Here is a 19,924-nt window from a genome sequence, read left to right as displayed (position 1 = left end):
CTTTTACCAACGAATAGTAGGATTGACCGTCACATTATAACGCTGAAAGGGCGAGCATGTTTGGTGTGACGAGGATTCGAATCCACGACCCTTGGATTTCGAGTCAAGGGCCTTAACCACCTGGCCATGCCGGGCCTCACAGTTGTGATTTTGTCTTTAATTTTGTACCTTTTTTCACTTGTATCCACCCTTTTCTTTCTATAAGTAATATGTTTGTATTGAATATTTAAAGTTTTGCTTTTCAAATTAATTAACAAAACATTTTGCAAGTTGTTTTCATTTTTTGGTCTTTCTTCATGTTGGTTTTCACTTCACACACAATGTTTCCTATTCAAAAAATTTTAAATAGAAAAAGAAACAAAAGTAAGCTTTAAACATTAATTATCAAACTTGATGAACGTCACGTGTAGATGGCAGTTTAATCGATATCTCCCGAGTTTGTTTTTGTATATATCACAGGAGATTAGGCTAGTGTAAGTTTGTATTTATCTTAATTTGGTGAGTTTGAAAAAAATGGCTGACAAGATTGGTGATCAAAAGTCCACTTCAGAATAAGTAATATTTAATAAATATGAGTAAAAAAAGGAATTTTGCACTTGGTTCAAAACATGGCAAATGTTTAAATGTCGTACACAGAGACAGCTACTGTGTAAATATATATATATGCAAATAAAATTATTATATGAAGAGTCATGTTAGCATATTTACCCTTTTATTTATAAAATAATATTTGTAAGTTAAATATTTTTCAGTAATTTGAATATTTTGTTCATATCATTACTGAGTAAAGCAAGAATAAATATTAGCGTTGAAGTTTTCTCTTCATTTTGCGAATGTTTTGTTTTGTTTGTTTTGGCCTCGTTTTTTAAATTTCGCGCGACACTCCACGACGGCTATCTGCGTTAGTCGTCCCTAATTTAGCAGTGTAAGAATAGTAAGAAGGCAGCTAGTCATCACCACCCACCACCAACTCTTGAGCTACTCTTTTACCAATGAATAGTGAGATTGACCGCAAAATTATAACGCCCCCGAGGCTCAAAAGGCGAGCATGTTTGGTCTGACGTTGATTCAAACCAGTAACCTTCACATTAAGAGTCGAGTGCCCTAACCACCTGGTCATGCCGGGTATAAACTACGAGTAAACGTTCTAACCAACAGGCCATGTGGTGAAAAGTATCAGTTAACTTGATCACTTTCCAGAGGTGATCTTGAATGTATGTTTAGTTGAATAAAAATCATCGTTGCTGCAAACAGAGTAATTTATAATTTGAGTATTTGTACAATAAAACATACCTTACTAATAATCATTGGTTATCACTTTATTAAAACTAAGTTGATAATACCATGTGAATTTCATTATGGAATAAAAGAAACACTCAAAAGTGTTCATTAAATCGTAACCAGTTTTAACCAAATGTTTATAAGTCTTAAGTATTAAACAAAAAAAATGTATCTCAAGCAAGAAATAAAATTAAAGTCGCATGAAGTGCTTGCATATTCATATTAACGCTGAAGTCAAGTTGACAACAAACATTGAAATTTTTTTACTGATACTTCAAGCACTATATTATACTTCTCACCCCTCACTTCCAATGCATCAGTAGCACATCTGTAGGTTTATAACGCCAAACACCGGGTTTTGATACCCTTTGGTTAGGTACAACAGTGTGCCCGTTGCTTAACTTTGTGGCTAAGAACAAGTAACTAGTGGATCTATATTAAAATGATGTTTAAAAACCTACTCACAAGAGTCTCTTCTCATTCTTATCAGTACCTATTCTTGAATTAACTTGTTTCAAAGTGCTGATGTATAGAATTCTCTAAGACTTGACGTCAGCCTTGACGTCATTTATCAGTAGTTCTCTTGAAAACGCCAATGTGTGCTTCTAGCACTTTAGATCCATCGATTATCCCTCTACTTTTGAAGTCACTTTCACACTGACTTCAACAGATGATTTGTTTATTTTCTTTCTTGTGAGAATTGAATGACTTCTAACATTTATTTGAAACATGAATAATCTTTATAGCTTAACTTGTAAAAAGAAAATAAAAACAAACAAACAAGGAGTCAGAAATGGATGTATTTAATCAGCTTAGAATCAAGTTATGTTTAGTTGAAAAATAAAAAATATGTTACATATGTTTTTTTCATATACTTACCAATAGTGTCATCAAAGTATATTCTTTGAGATACACTGAAACAAACTATTTGCCTATTTTGTCGTTTGTGTATCTTGTGGATGAGTCTTCCATCAATATGGTATGCTTTAGATAATTTATTTTTTAAAAGAAACACACTCGACTTCAAAGAATATATCAGGTAAAAATGCTCGAAAAACGAAATATTCTTCTAATGTACAAACGTTAATATAATTCACAGATACGGTAATTAAAACTGCATTATGGATATACATATGCCTGTGTGTGTGTGCATACACAGTTATTCAGCTTCATCTGAATAAAAAAATGTACATACTGTGTACTTTGTTTTCAAAGAGGACATAGTAAAATTAGGGATAGTGTAGTTTGTATGCTTAATATGACGAAGTGTATACAGTTACGTAATAATTCGTTTTTTCTTTGTTAATTATACCACTTTGTATAGCTTGTTTCCGTATCATTATACGGTAAGATATCTCAAAAGCTTTTATACTCATAATCTTGTGGCTTGGTGGTTAAGGCACTCGACTCCTAATCCAAAAGTCTCGTGTTCGAGTCCCCGTCGCATCAAACATGCTCGACATTTCAGCTGTGAAGGCGGTATAATGTGGCAATTAATCCCACTTTTACCAACGATTAGGAGTCGAATGTTCTAATCACCTAGCATTGCGAGGGTGTAAATTGGTAACAACAACAACTTGTTTTGATTTAAAAAATGAAGACATTTCACAAAACCCAACGAATTATTGACGTAATTCCAGCACTGTTTGTTGGTAAAAGAGTAGCCCAAGAGTTGGTGGTGATAACTAGTTGTCTTTCCTCTGGTCTTACACTGCTAAATTAGTGACGGATAGCGCAGATAGCCCTCGTGTAGCTTTGCGCAAAAAATAAAAAACTCTAACGTTTCGCTCTTACACTTGAATTATCTTCAGTGTGTTACTCGTAAATACAGATATAACTTTTATGATCTATCGTATGTTTTAGGTATTTTGCGATAAAGTTTGTTTGACATTACACAGAAAACTATACAATGGGCTATCTGTGCTGTCCCCATCATGGGTATCGAAATCACGGACATATAGTGTGCCATTAATAGAGCTTTTCGACAAAGGAAATTAATTTTAAAATTATAAAATGTAATAGTTTTGCTTACAACATACCTTAACACTTATGTTTTGTTATTTGTGGACTGTAAGTATTGTACAAAAAACATCAGTTACGGAAAGAGCAACAACACCACCTATAGAAAGATTTCTGAAATTCAAAAACAACAAGTTAACAGCCTCTGAAACAATTTTCAAATATTAAAGTTTCAACATTAGAGTGACTGAATGTCACGTGGAGTAATTTCAAGTAAAATGAGCTCAGAGGTTATCATTACCATATGTTTGTTTTTACCTCATTAAAACGCGTTTATCTCTTTTCTTTGTTTCAATTCAAATTTAGAATACTATGTGGTGATTCGAATTTTGAAAACTATTCTCTCTGTTAAAGAGAATCATAATAAAACACCAGCAAAAATTTCTATGTTCTTGCGAGTGTTTATTTAAGTTATATTAAAGAGCTGACTGAGTCAATATGATAGCTGGGTGGTTTTTCAAAAAGATTATTATATAATACAAAATTATTATTAAAGTGAGAACTTGAAGATAATAAAAAACAACTATTTACGTTAGCTATGCGACAAAGTCAAGTAACATGCTTCATATGTTGTGACAAAGGAGTCAAGGTGAGGAATCGTTGAGCGTATTTTTGTTTCAATCGACTAATGGCGCTGGTTTGTTTGTTTTGAATTTCACACAACGATACTTCAGGGCTATCTGCGCTAACCGTCACTAATTTAGCAATGCAAGACCAAAGGAAAGACAACTAGTTATCACCACCAACCGCCAACTCTTGGGCTACTCTTTTACCAATAAACAGTGCTGAGATAACGTCAACAATTCGTTGGGTTTTGTGAAATTTCTTCATTTTTCAATCAAAACAAGTTGTTATTGATTTTATCTTGTTGTTACCAATTTACACCCAGGCATTGCTAGGTGATTAGAACATTCGACTCCTAATCTGAGTTTTGCAATTGGAAGTTGGTTGTTTGGTGTTTCTTGGCGAAAAGCAAGCAAGTTACAGAATCATCTCATAAAAAGTATGTCTTATACATATATATATATATAATTTCTTCATTATTTTAAAGGTTTGATTTCAAACTTAGATCTAGGGGAATGTGATTTAACGATTGTGTATTGCATACAATTCACTCTTTACGAGACTTTAAATTCACTTCTGATCAAATGCTCACACATGCGCTTTATTCACAAAGTTTCGAAAAATAGCTTAAAACAAAATAAATGGTTATGTTAACTAACGTTTTAAATGCTAGTTATGAAGATGCTTTATTTGCAAATTGATTTCGGCACTACGGTGGTATCTTAACCAGCTTTTTGTGGTCTGCTCCTGCCTGGTTTTGAAGAGGAACTTCACAACTCTGTCCTGAGTCCAGAACGTCATCTCTAAAATCAGTAAAAAATGTATGAACATTCCATAGAAATCCATTCTACAAAACCATATTCAACTTCTGCTTGCTAGACTTGATTAATCTAGATTATCTTACAACATACAGCAACAATATACAAACGCTAGCCCGAAATGTTTGACCGTTTCATTTAAACGGTCATTTAAACAAAAATTCCCTCTTATAAGGTGAAAGTGTGTGTGATTTTTATATTTGGCACTCATCATATTCTAAAAGCACTTTTGTTTGTCAAATTTACTTCCTCGTCGTTTGTTAAGAAACTAGAGAAATACTGTTTTGACTCTCGGTGGTTGAGAGGTAAACTTATGTCCCTAAAATAGTTCACAACGTAGTTTTACGCTTAAAACAAAATATTCCTGTTTTACACATATCTTCACACAGATTTATAAAAGCTTTTTTCGAACAGCAATATAGAACCACAGATATGAATAAAAAGTCGTCAAAATTTCATGGTTGTTATTAGAAGCAGATTAATGAATTACAAATCGATAAGCCCCTAGTGGCACAGCGGTATGCTACAAACTTAGAATGCTAGAAACTGGTTCTCGATTCTCTTGGCCTGGCATGGCCAAGTGTGTTAAGGCGCGTGACTCGTAATCTGAGGATCGCGGGTTCGAATCCCCGTCATACCAAATATGTTCGCCCTTTCAGGCGTGGGAGCGTTGTAATGTTACAGTTTATCCCATAATTCCTTTGTAAAAGAATAACCCAAGAACTGGTGGTAAGTGGTGATGACTAACTGCCTTCCCTCTAGTCTTACACTGCTAAATTATGGACGGCTAGTGCAGATAGCCCTTGTGTAGCTTTGCGTGAAATTTAAAACAAACAAACAAACAAAACCAATTTATGGTTCTCCTTGAGTCGCGAACTCATGATCCAGCTCATGCGCACAATCTCTTTTCTTTTGATACCTGACTGCAAATTCCCTTTGATTCAAGCAGTTTTATGTTTGAAGATTCTAATGATTGGAACTAACTATTAGCCTGTTTGCAAGTGAATCCAGACTTTACAAAAGAATACCTTATAACCATAAAATCAAATGTATTTTTACTAGTTTTATACTTCTTTTGTGGTCTTTCTCAAAGTTCTATTTTGAACCTGCCCTGGTGACATTATACAGAGTACCTCAATATAGATTATTTTTAATTCGTCCCTCTAAAGCCGGTTGCTATTTGTTGTTGAAAAGTCTTGTCACTAGATAATAGGTTCTTATTGTTTGTTTTAATTAAGCACAAAGCTACGCAATGGGCTATATGTGCACTGCCCATCACTGGTATCGAAACCCGGTTTTCAGCGTTATAACTGCGCAGACATACCGCTGAGCCACTGGAGGGCTGATAATAGGTAATTATATGATTATGCATATTTATTTTTATTCATAATTGCATAATACACATTTATTCTGGTGTTTTAAGATAGCGATCTTATTGAAAAATTATTTTAAAAATTATTTTTTTGCTCAATACTGTTCTCTTCTGAAATTGTTTCTTTAAAATTAATTACAAAGCTACACCACCAGCTATCTGTGCTCTGTCCACTAAGACCATCGAAACCTGGGTTCTAGCGTTGTAATTCCGCAGACATACCGTTTTGTCACAAGGGTTCTTTTGTTCTGAAACTAGAAGTTTATTCCGGTATGTAGTTGTACTATAACTAGGTCACTTCTGTTTTGCTTCCATCTGATTCAGATTCAGTTGAAACCTTAAATTAATCTCTCTTTTCTTAGAATGTATTTGTTCTGCTCTTTTGCTAAATGTCTGTTCCAAGTTTTTAATAAAAATCGTTGTCTTGGTAACCGTCGGGAATAAATAAAAATGTTGAGGGAAAAATCAATTCTCCTACTTTTGGAGCATCACACACTCAGAGACGATATACTCAACAAACCAATGTATTAATGTGTAAACAATTCCCTCTGAAAGCAAATTTAATAGAAGTAAACATTATTAAACCCATTCCTTTCTATTGCCAAATTTTTATTTAATTTAACATCTTTTACTACCACAAAATAATTTAAATCCGAATATGTTTTGCAATTGGAAGTTGGTTGTTTGGCGTTTCTTGGCGCAAAGCAAGCAAGTTACAGAATCATCTCATAAAAAGTATGTCTCATACATATATATATGTATATATATATAGAGAGATATATATAATTTCTTCATTATTTTAAAGGTTTGATTTCAAACTTAGATCTAGGGGAATGTGATTTAACGATTGTGTATTGCATACAATTCACTCTTTACGAGACTTTAAATTCACTTCTGATCAAATGCTCACACATGCGCTTTATTCACAAAGTTTCGAAAAATAGCTTAAAACAAAATAAATGGTTATGTTAAATAACGTTTTAAATGCTAGTTATGAAGATGCTTTATTTGCAAATTGATTTCGGCACTACGGTGGTATCTTAACCAGTTTTTTGTGGACTGCTCCTGCCTGGTTTTGAAGAGGAACTTCACAACTCTGTCCTGAGTCCAGAACGTCATCTCTAAAATCAGTGAAAAATGTATGAACATTCTATAGAAATCCATTCCACAAAACCATATTCAACTTCTGCTTGCTAGACTTGATTAATCTAGATTATCCTACAACATACAGCAACAATATACAAACGCTAGCCCGAAATGTTTGACCGTTTCATTTAAACGGTCATTTAAACAAAAATTCCCTCTTATAAGGTGAAAGTGTGTGTGATTTTTATATTTGGCACTCATCATATTCTAAAAGAACTTTTGTTTGTCAAATTTACTTCCTCGTCGTTTGTTAAGAAACTGGAGAAATACTGTTTTGACTCTCGGTGGTTGAGAGGTAAACTTATGTCCCTAAAATAGCCAACTACGTAGTTTTACGCTTAAAACAAAATATTCCTGTTTTACACATATCTTCATACAGATTTATAAAATCTTTTTCGAACAGCAATATAGAACCACAGATATGAATAAAACGTCGTCAAAATTTCATGGTTGTTATTAGAAGCAGATTAATAAATTACAAATCGATAAGCCCCTAGTGGCACAGCGGTATGTCTACAAACTTAGAATGCTAGAAACTGGTTCTCGATTTTTTTGGCCTGGTATGGCCAAGCGCGTAAAGGCGCGCGACTTGTAATCTGAGGGTCGCGGGTTCGCATTCCTGTCACGCCAAATATGCTCGTCCTTTCAGCCGTGGGGGCGTTATAATGTGACTGTTAATCCCACTATTCGTGGGTAAAAGAGTAGCCCAAGAGTTGGCGCTGGGTGGGGATGACTAGCTGCCTTCCCTCTAGTATTACAGTATTAAATTAGGGACGGCTAGCACAGATAGCCCTCGAGTAGCTTTGTGCGAAATTAAGAAAAAAACAAATCGATTCCCTTGGCGGGCAGAGCACAGATAGCTTTGTCTATCTTTGTGCTTGACTATAAACAAAAAACAATCGATTATCTGTTTATTTCTAGAAATTGCTTGTTCAAAACAAGAGATTTCGATGGGGATAAACTTTTATTGGTGGATCAAAGGCCGGCTTCACACTCTTGAAATTAATGACCATTCAGTTAACACAAACTAACACTGCACCCCTAGCTCAAAATCCTGATATATATAAAAGATTTTGACGATTTGCAGTCCATTTCTTTATTTTTATGTTTGTTTCGTTTGTATGATTAACAATCATTGTTGGTCAACGTATAAACACGTGCCAAGTTACAGACGAATATAAAAAAAATTAACATAATCATACAATTTGAATGTAACTAACGACTCTTGATTGATATGGTTTTAACCCACAGCCTGATTTCCTTAAAACTTCACAGTTTATATCATTTATGTACGATACTTTTCTTATAGAATATTTAACCAAAATTTGTTTATTACTTGAGTTTTAAATGTTCACTAATATGAATGGATCTAACGTCCTTTCCATAGCTCGATGAGGACTGTTTAAGTCCTTCTGGTTAAAGTATTTTAATAAACGGAATCTAAACATACGTTAAAATATTTATATGAAAACATACAGATACCATTAACCTCTCTTCATTTATAATTTTTACAGCTTTAAAATAAAAAGCCCAATTTGTTAGTTTAACTATTACATTGATATAACGGTTGTGAAAACGCATCAATAAATTTTCGAGGTAAATAAGACTTATCATCAGTTGATTTTAATTTTAAAAACAAAATTAACGTCAGTGACGTATAAATTCTGGAGATATCATGTGTTATCTGAAACTGTCTCCAGGTGGATCAATGGTAAGATTGCGCACTCATAACTCTAAAATCCGGAATTCGATTTCCGTTGATAGGCAGAGTGCAATATCCATTAGTGCAGTTTTGCAATAAACACACAGGAATTTTTTTACGTCAGTACTTTTTTCTGTGGTCATTCGTATAGGTTGCCGTATCATTTGATCTATTACCTAAGGTGGCAATTTTTATATAAATACTTTTTTTAATCACTGTGTTTTTTGACACAGGATACACGAGTGTATTTATCGGACGCCATACAAAACTCCAACGTTAGCATAGTCCTACTATATTGTTAGGATAATATTTTTAAAATGCATTATTTACCCAGTTGTGAGATGCAAATAACAAAATAAAGTAAACGTCTTTTGGCAATGGAGGTATTTCTTTATTTACAGGACAAATAATTAACAAAATTTACTAAGGCACAATTTTGGCTACTACAGCGCCACCATTTATCTAATTTTACAATAAGCATATTTCTTGTTCCTACTGGCACGCATCTGTTTAACAGGCATCTTACATAAACTACAAAGAAAATAAGTTATCATATCCAGAACTTCAAAACTTTATAAGCATGTTAGACATTATTTCACAATTTAAAGTTAATTTAAAATTGAAAATATTTTGTTTGTTTGAATGTTGTTAAGTACAAAGCTGTAAAATAAGCAATCTGTATTAAAACCCAATTTTTAAGAGTCATGATCTCTCTTATTTATTGCTGAGTCATCATACAGCTCTACGAGTACATACAAATAAAACTTCTGGAATATTAAAAGAATACAAATAGATTGAATATTGTTTTCATATAACTCTTAAACAACTGTTTCTTTACTCACGACTAATTCTTGTACTTTTGTAATTTAAATTGGAAAAACAATTCTTTGTGAGATAAAGCATTCATAAAGTACTATTTTACTGAAAATACGAAACATTTAAACATAATTCAACTTTATTAACTATATCTTAAAGATACCATCGCTGTTAGAAACTGATTCTTTTTATTAATTTAAGATTGCTACTTTTGACACACTGAAAAAGTTTATCCATTCATAGCAGATTTCAAGTATTACTGACAAATACAGCATTTATTATTTAAAATACAATATTTTCTAGATAAAAGTTCCTAATTCTATTACATTCACTAGCTAGAAATATGAAACATAAATGATTTCAAGTTTTTGTATATAACATTACAGAGAACCAATAATTACGTTAACTTCAAGCCGTTATCACAAAGCATTCTAAATGTATACTTAATTCATTAAGAGTCCAAAATATGTTCTACATTCTATGAACTAGTTCACTGAAATTATGTTAGGTTTACTACATTTACAATACAGCTAAGTTCTTTTTCTAACCTTTTCTATTTATAATATCTCCAGTTTCAGGACGAAAACGTCACTATTTGGCACGTGCTTACCGATCGGATCCAGTTAGTTATTATTAACTGTTTGTTAAGATTTTTACGGATTTTGTATCTCAAGACTGCTGGTATGGGTATTAGCATTTTTACTAACAAAGCAGAGAACAACGTTTCGATCTTCTTAGGCCATCTTCAGGTTAACTTCAATCAAACACCTCTGCATGAAAACTTTCACCGTTCAAAAGTAATACATCGATTTACAATTTTAATTCGTTTCAGGTATTCACGTAAAACTAAAAGAGGGTTAATTGCGTTAGCTGTCCCTAATCGTGAAAAGATATTCCAATAGCTTTGTTTGTACTTAAGCAAAAAGCTGCACCGTGGGCTATTTGTGCTCTATTCACTTAGAAACCCGGATTCTGGCATTGTAAGTACGCAGACATCCCGCTGTGCTAATGAAGGGGGGGGGGAATACACTAATAGGAAGACAGCTAGTGGACAACACTCGTCGACAAATCTTCTCTGAACGAATAACGGGATATGATTGTTGTATTTATAACGCTTAAAGTGTCAGGTGTGATGTTTTTGTAGGAAACGAGACACGAAACCTTGACTACGCCAAAGTACAATACCTGAAAGTGAAGATATAAATTTAAGTTTATAGAATGATAAGAAAATTAATGTTCGGGGTAAGAGAAAAAAATGTTTCAAAGAACGTAGCTTAAACTTAATTTGTCGAAAAGAAAAAGGAACACATGTAATTAAAGGAAGTGCCGTTAAATAAATTATCTTAAATATGCTTGAAAATAGAATTACGAATTATAGAGTAAATTTCATTATTGTTATATAATAAAAGCTAAAACATTATATAAGGATAAAAAACCACATGCAGATAACATAACACTATTTGTTATACTTTATCATGCATTAATGTAATGGGTAACTGTTACATAGCTCACTTCAACATTTTTATAAAGGCGTTAAACACAACATGTATTAATGTAATGGGTAACTGTTACCGAGTTCACTTCAACATTTTAATAAAGGCGATAAAAATAACAGATGTAATTTACAAAACATTGTAAAATTTAAACAGCAATAAATGAGAAAAAAGGAAAGGAAAAACACATATATCAAATAAGGCAACCAAAATGTATACACATGAAAGACTGAAATAAAGCTTGTTCTAAATAAGTCACTTTTGTACAGAAATAAATAAAACAGAGTTTATATGTAGATATTGCTATAAGAAACACGACTGTTATAGCCCGGCATTGCCCAGTGGTTAATGACACTTGACTCCCCGTCACACAAGACATGTTCACTCAGTCTTTCAGCCGTTGGATAATGTGCTGTCTATTAGGTGATAAGTTGTTAATAATGTGTAAGAATCTTCTATCCTATGTACAGATGGTAGAAAACCTCATGAGGTTATTAAGAAAAGTACGCAATCCTTACGTAGCATAGGGGTGGCTAGATAATAAGGGCGCTAAACTCGCACTCTGCGGATCGTAGGTTCGAATCCCGACCACACAAAACATTCTCGCCCTTTCAGCATTGAGGACGTTATAATGCGACGGTCGATCTCACTATTCGTTGGTAAAAAGTAGCCCAAGAGTTAGCGGTGGGTGATGATGACCAGCTGCCTTCCCTCCAGTCTTACACTAGAGAATTAGGGATGGCTAACGTAGATAACACTTATATAACTTTCTGAGAAATTCAAAGAAATAAAGAATGATTGTTGTTTAATTACAAGTTTTTTCTATAATTTAAGGGGAAATTATTTTCTTAAATTCGTAAAATTTCAGAATCCTTCAGATAAGATTTCGAATTTTTGTTTTCACAGAATACCTATCTAAATCATACTCAAGTATCAAATGTTACTTAAATATCCAAAAGTTACTTAACTTACAGTACAGATTGTGTGTATTGCTTGTAATCATTCGTTGTAGAATTTCTATTCCCCTTTCATTAGGTTTTTACTAACATTTTTATAGAACATTTCTTCGTGCCCCTTAGATGGAATGAGAAACTCTAAAACTGGTTTGTTAAAAAACAACAACCGTGTATTTTAGGTGCTTAGAAAATTTGAGTACACGTCGCGTTTATTTGTTATGGAGAAAGGGACGTTACAACTTGCAAAATAGAATTGTTATGCATTTTATTTCGACATGAATTTAAAATCATAGATTAAGTCGTCTGTTATTGGATTCTTTTTCTGTTTTGGAAGTGAAAAATGTCAGAAAAGCTTGTCACTGTTTACTACATCGCTGATGTAACTTATGATCTATTTAGACACGGACTAAATGTTCTACTGGGAAGACTTCCTCTTGTTATTAGAGTCAAGACTAAAAGAACGTTAGAAGAGACCTTCCATGATTTATTTTGTTAAGGATCTGAATACCCTCAGAGGGGTTCTACTCCGGAGATGCAAGAACGTAGAAATCTTTCTACGTGCAGTACGTTTATCTTGTCCAATCAGGGAGCACGTATCGGATGTATCTTCTGGTATATCAAGATTGGGAACTTGTTCTTTAATCTCCAAAGATTCACGTTCGTCACGGTCTTCAATAGGGAACAGTTGCGCTGATGTACTGGCGTGAACCTGATGACGTCGCAGACATTTTGGTGCTCGAACAACAACAGACTGTTTGGATTGTACTTCAGCCCATTGTACAGGGCTCCTATCAGGTACTACGTTCAATACGTTCAATGATTTTTTATGAGAGCTCAGTCGGAAATTTTCTTTTCCTGGGGATGGTTTTTCTTCACATTTGTTTCCGTTCGAATCCATCTGAAAACCGGGAGACACGACCACTTCATATTCCAGATTTTTACAGTCGGTGGGCTTCACGTCCGAAGCACCTGCGACTGGTAAGAAAAGACCCTGTGACCCCGATAAGACAGCCGCCATTGGTGCATCCTGGCCATTCTGTAGAGCTTCTCGAGAAGTCACTAATATTGCGCCTCGGCGGCCAGGTGGCACTGGAGTGCCACCACAAGTAGTTTGTTTGATGCGCAGGATTCGCGCTCGGCACACGACACACCGAAGTGGTAGAATTCTTTGAGATACAGCAATCTGAATAGTCTTCACGAAACACTTTCTGCATACAACTCTATGACCGCATGGAAAAGTTTGCATCGTGGCTCTAGCGTTGATACAGATAGCACACTGCAAAGTGAAATGAAACTGTTAAGTTAGAGGCAGCATTCAGAAAAAAACAACAAAAACAAATGACACACAGACACAAGTATTTATTATAGAAATTATTTTATAGAAGAACTGAAATATATAGAAACGGTAAAAACAATCAAAGTACACTAAAACGAACAAAGTGTTTGCTTACTTAAAGTGTAACACATTTATTTTGCTACTGAGAACTCATAATCATAATAATAATAATAATTTTATTATGGTGTGAACGCCTTTTCTAAGCTGGCAAAATTATTATAATTAACTATACTTGTCACACAATATTAGTATTTTTTCGTAAGTAATGAATACGATGGGCATAGTGCGATTGAAATAGTATTACACGCACTTTTATTTTAAAAACTAAGCGTTGTAGGCAATAGATATGGTGGACACAGTGTGGTTGAAATACTATTATATATGTACGTTATCTTCTTTGAGAAAAAACAACAACAAACAAACCAAAGAACTGAATAAAGAATATTGTAATTATAATGTAATAGGAGCAAAAATAATGTTTTGTGGCAAGTACAATTAATTGTGATCATGATTCATCATGCTAGGAAATGCGTTAACGCCAAAAAAATTGTTTTTGTAACAACCGCCTTTTATAACTAGTACTCGAGCCACTACCATGTTCTTTGCGTCCCAGCAGGCAAGATGCGCTCTGTGTTAAACGAAACACGTCGTCAGCAATGGATATGGCAGATATGGTGTAAATGAAATACTATTTCATAAATATTTTTATTCTTGAAAGATCCTAAGGAGACCAAGTAAAGAATGCATTATTACAAATATAATAGGACTAATACTATGTATTATGACAAGTATACTTTATTTATTTATCTTCACTAAATATATTGCTAGTATTACAAATTGTCACTCTCTATAGACGGTACGTATAACATAAACTTCATAATATAGAACGTGAATGTTTCCATAGTACTATAAATATAAATCTAATACACAACAGAGAAACATACAAAGGTCTGTTTGTCTGCATTAGGATATACAACGATCTATACCAAACTGTACTAAAAGCGGTTTAAAAACATTGTTTTTGTGCTTGAAACTGGAAAGCACGTATTTTTGTTCTTAGTGCTTTTTGTTTTTACGTACTAGAAAACTTATGCACAATCTTTACACAGCAACAGATCTACTGTTTACATAATTTTAAGGGTGACACTGTGTTTTGACACCATATAGAGAAACTAGCGCACTCTTTTACTGTGTTGAATAAATATGTGTAATTTTAACAGTTTTATCGTAGCATAGTTTTACAAGAAAAATAACTAGAGCCCCTATATTTCATAAGTAAAATAGCCAGAGCCCCTATATTGTATAAGGAAAATAGCAAGAGCCCCTATATTTTATTAGAAAACTAGCCAGAGCCTCTATATTTTACAAGGAAAATAGTCAGAGCTCCTATATTTTTAAGAATACAGCTAGAGCCAGAACCCTATATTTTATAAGAAAAATTGCCAGAGCCCCTATATTTTATAAGGAAAATAACCAGAGCCCCTATCTTTTATCAAAAAAATAGCCAGAGCCCCTATATTTTATAAGGAAAATAACTATACCCCTATATTTTACAAGGAAAATAACTATCCCCTAACATTTATAAGAAAAAAATCAGCTCCTAGTTTTTATTGGGTAGCTCCTTCTACATATTAAAGGCGACAAGTTAAATAAAATCCAGTATTCAAACGAATACTAGACATAATTAGTAATATCGCTCCCAACGGCATAGCGGTATATCTACAGAGTTACAACACTAGAAACCGGGTTTCGATACCCGGGGTGGGCGGTTGTTGTTTCTGAATTAAGCACCAAGCTACACAATGGGCTATCTGTGCTGTGCCCACCACGGGTATCTAAACCCGGATTTTAACGTTGTAAGTTCGCAGATATATCGCTGAGCTACTGGGGGCTAGTGGTCGAGCGGAGCACAGGTAGCCCATTGTGTAGCTTTGTGATTAATTACAGGAAAAACAATTATAGATATCATTAAATATATATATAGAGAGAGAGAGACAGATAAATATATATTTATATGAGTTCTAGCAGTCCGTTTGTAGCAAATTGTTTTACTTTTTTTTAGCAATTATAATTTCTTGCATTTCTTCACAGCTGCACGAAACAGGCTTACGTTGTACACAACATATTTGGTCCTTATTATTATCATTTTGGTCCACACAAACACAAATTTAAGGAACTGCCTCACGTTGCAAGCAGTCAGTCACGCCACACGTACACACATACATATAAAGGTTACGAAATCCATAGTTCACAATTTGATTCACTATATTTAGTACAAAAATAACTCATGGCGGTTCTCTTTGTTTCCAGTTATCTGTAAATCATGAGTCAGCGCTTCTTGCGATTAGCTGCGATAAATTCTTGGATGCCCGACTTAATGTTCGAGAAGATACATCCTGGTTTTATATATGTGTGTACTTATTCAACCCCGTACAACTATTGAATTGATAGAAAAATCGATAATACTGTTTCTTAAAATTGGTTAATTGAAATCAGCTAAGAGTAATGTACCATACATGTGTTCATCTAATAAAGGTTCTTAAGTCTACATGAAACGATAATAAAAATATCAGGATAAAAATATTCTGGTAGGCATTTAATGAAAAGAAATACATTTATCTTCATAAAGAAAAATGAATCAGAGCAATTTGGTATGATAGAACATTTGTCATTACAAGTACACTCGACAGATATAAGGTTCAAAATTGTCTTAGTGAAATACGTATCGTAACTATTATTATAAAATTCATTTTTGCAACAACGAGAGTATATAAGAAAATTAAGGCCATATGTCTTTATTATAAGTTGATAGTTGAAACGCAAGAGTTATCCAAACATACAGAAATGGAATCACCAAATTGTCGACGGTAATTTTACGGAGTTAAGCCTTCAAAAAAATGTATATTATAAGATAGCGGATGTGTTTTCCTATAACAAAGCCAACGCTGGCTATCTGCTAAGTCCACCGAGGGGAATCAAACCCCTAATTTTTGCGCTGTAAATCCGTAGACTTACATCCACTTACTAGCGTGGGACTACAAAATAGAAAGTCTACATGCGGTAGTAATTGGTCAAAAGCGAAACAAAATCTATCTTTCGTTATTTTTCATTGGACTATTTCAAAACCTAAAGTGTATTATTGCATGTGCATAGTCTTTTCAAGCTAAATAATTTTCTCTTGAGCTATATTTGTATAAAGTATCTTAAAGTTTTTGTTTTAAATTCCTTCTACCAACTGCATTTAAAAACTATAAAAAAGTTACTTGTTGCTTAAAAAGTTTCCTTTAAATTAAACTTGTTTAGCGATAACTCACCTTCAAACATTTTCCTTAAACTTAATTTGTATAACGATCATTGATTTTGAAAAGGTTCCTTTAAATTGTATTAGTAGAACGAGAGCTCAAATTACTTAACTTTTTAAATTGTTTGTGTGGGCGCGTGCGTGCGTGCGTGTTTAAAAGTGATATCACTGGAAAAAGTTCGATCTTAAATTGTTCTTGTACATTGAACGTGTTTGCAATCAAAAATAAAATGTCTCTCTCCTAAATTGTGTTCTTGTAAAGAGAAATCAAGCTAAGCGTTTCAGATTTTTTTATTAAAGAGTTATCCAATATTTTATTGTAAAAAACTGAAAGTTCACTTTAAAAGAACCTTGTTAAATCAAAAAAATGTTATAACGAAAATTAACTAATGTACTTTAAAACTGCATATTGAACTCTGATTGAAAAACACTTCCCATTCAACTCTTACCAGTACGTCAAATCCCCTAAAATAGCATTAGCAGAATAGTAATTACTAATTACAGTGACGAACGAAATTGGTATTAGCTGTCAGAGTAAAGAAATAATTATAAGTATGTAAGTACATAAGTGTACGACATAAATGAAAAACTGTACTTTGAAGAGTGTGTTATTTTGACTTTGGAAATTACTATAACACGTCCCTCGTTGGTACAGCGTTAAATCTATGGATTAATAATGCTAAAATTGGAGTTCGATTCCCCTTGGTGGACTCCGTAAAGAGTGAGTCTCCTATAAGAAAATACACACACACATTATAATATACTAATCGTTCATTATAATTTTCAGTAACCATAGATCGGTACGATATTCTATATTTTTCTGAACAGTTTAATTTGAATCACCTGTGTAGAGGACTGAGCTTTTTTTATTATGTATTTCAAATATGCATTACATTACTCATTTTAGTAAAATACAGAAAGCTTGTTTCCGCTTAGAACAAACTTATTCCTTTGTGGCGTGACGAAAACATTCGCTGCCGATCACGTACACACTTACACTTGGCGCTAACAGAAACTACTGCCTATCATAAAATGTTCGCATCAATAACCAAAAATTCAGAAATGGACAGACGCGATATGTAATCATTTCTCCAGCAGAAGATAATTACCATTACCATTTGGTGTCCACAAAAAAATATTCTGATTTTATTATGTATTCCACATAAGTTACTAGTAAGCTTGATTACTTACTACGATAAGATTCGAAGTTAAATCCTTAAGGTGAGAAAAGCACAGATAATCAGAGAAGTGTAAAACTTTAAAACATGTATTTTAGTGTGTTCACCATCAATGTTATAATTAACGAATCTGTGAGTTCTAAGTTCATAACCCTTTTACTTTTTAATGGCCCGACATAGTCAGGTAGTTACTGCACTCGACTCGTAATCTGAGGGTCGCGGATTCAAATCCTCGTCACTCCAATCATGCTCGCCCTATCAGCCGTGAGGGCATTATAAGTGACGGCCAATCCCACTATTCGTTAGTAAGAGAGTAACTCCAGAGTTGACGGTGGGAGATGATGACAAGCTGCCTTTCCTCTAGTCTTACACTACTAAATTAGGGACTTCTAGCGCAGATAGGCCTCGTGTACCTTTGTGCGAAATTCAAAACAAATCAAACCCTCTAGTCTTACTTTGTTAAATTAGGGACAGCTAGCGTAGATAGGCCTCGTGTAACTTTGCGCGAAATTATAAAAAAAGAAGAAAGCACCATCTATTTATATCTCTCAACATGTTAGGTCTACAAGAAGTGGCTGTGGAAAACAGCATTAGATCTAATTTACTGGAATAATACTTGGTTTTGAACTCAATAGTTCTTTTTTAATATATTTATATAATTAGAATCACGTGAGAGTCTCGAGCCGACTTTTTCATCTAAATTTTATTTAATATAAAATCATTTTTATACCACTATCACCTACACTTGAATCTCACTGATTTTTATATTGAATTTTAATGTATGAATAAGGGAATAAAATCGATTTTTATGATGGTTTTATCGTACGAAATGTACGCTATCCACAAGATAGATTTCAAACTGATATATTATTTAACTTTCAATAAAATATTTATGATGATACAGTATGGGTATAAATATCACTCGCTTCTATAAGATGGTAAAATAGCATGGGAATAATGTACCTACCATTATCCTTTTTAATTAAAAGCAATGTACAGACACAGATTTGCTCAGATATTTGAATAATAACAGTGTGTGTGTGAACGATCTCATTCGTTTTTAATGAAGTTCAGGTGAAACATATTTTTATTAAAGCTCAAGCGATTTCTTTGTAATTTTCTATTTTAACTTCTAAGTATAAAGAGAATGACCAATCAGAAAAATTCATTAAAAGCCCTTCAATATTAGTCACTGCTTTTACTTAGAAACATTTTTTTTTTACGTGCTTAGTATTTCGTTTTAAACCATACGAGTTTTTAAGCGTTCTGAAGGTTTCGCTTCTCCACTGGCACGGACCCGGCATGGCCAGGTGGTTAAGGCAATCGACTCGTAATCTGAGGGTTGCGGATTCGAATCTCCGTCTCACCAAACATGCTCGCCCGTTCAGCCGTGGGGACGTTATAATGCGACAGTCAATCCCACTATTCGTTGGTAAAAGAGTAGCCCAAGAGTTGGCGGTGGGTAGTGATGACTAGTTGCCTTTCCTCTAGTCTTACGCTGCTAAATTAGGGACGGCTAGAGCAGATAGCCCTAGTGTAGCATAGCGCTAAATTATAAACAAACCAGTTGTACGCGATTACAAGACCAGAAACCAGGTTTCATCACCCCTGGTTAACAAAGCACAGATAAGCAATGGGTAACTTCGTGCTTAAGTTTAAACATATCTAAGCGTTTCAATGTATGCTTCAACACAAACAAAATATCAGTACATAAATAAAAAGCTTATACAGTACATTTCGTAACAGCGAATCTTTCAAAGAAGATTTATTTTCTGCAGTTGAAGTTTCAAATTATGAAAAATATAAATATTTAATGTATTTAAAGTCATACTTTTAGAATTTGAAAAAGAAACATGTTGCTGTTTTCCTAGTGTAAGGTTATGCAATGAGCTATCTGTACCTTGTCTATCACAGGGAATCGAATCCGGATTTTAGTTTGCAA

At 33.7% G+C, this 19,924-nt stretch overlaps 1 protein-coding gene across 2 annotated transcripts in view; it reads right to left on the bottom strand.

The window, feature by feature from the left end:
* Nucleotides 1–4,421: 4,421 nt before the first annotated feature.
* LOC143233978 (uncharacterized) overlaps nt 4,422–19,924 on the bottom strand; it is a 35,535-nt gene continuing 20,032 nt past the window's right edge. Inside the window, exons 3-5 of one of the 2 annotated variants that reach the window (XR_013018455.1) lie at nt 10,267–13,443; nt 7,032–7,175; nt 4,422–4,667 (exon numbers count right to left, since the gene is read on the bottom strand). Coding sequence is in view for 1 of the 2 variants with exons in the window: in XM_076470936.1 (XP_076327051.1) it covers nt 12,652–13,443 (792 nt within the window). In the remaining variant the exon portion in view is untranslated. Of the gene's footprint in view, nt 4,668–7,031; nt 7,176–9,594; nt 13,444–19,924 lie in introns of those variants that run through there. The other variant, XM_076470936.1, reaches the window with a different exon arrangement.

Source organism: Tachypleus tridentatus, chromosome 12 (genome assembly GCF_004210375.1).
Source record: "Tachypleus tridentatus isolate NWPU-2018 chromosome 12, ASM421037v1, whole genome shotgun sequence".
NCBI lineage: Eukaryota > Metazoa > Arthropoda > Merostomata > Xiphosura > Limulidae > Tachypleus > Tachypleus tridentatus.
The sequence above is the reverse complement of the archived record's forward strand: the minus strand, read 5'-3'. Positions and strand labels throughout refer to the sequence as shown.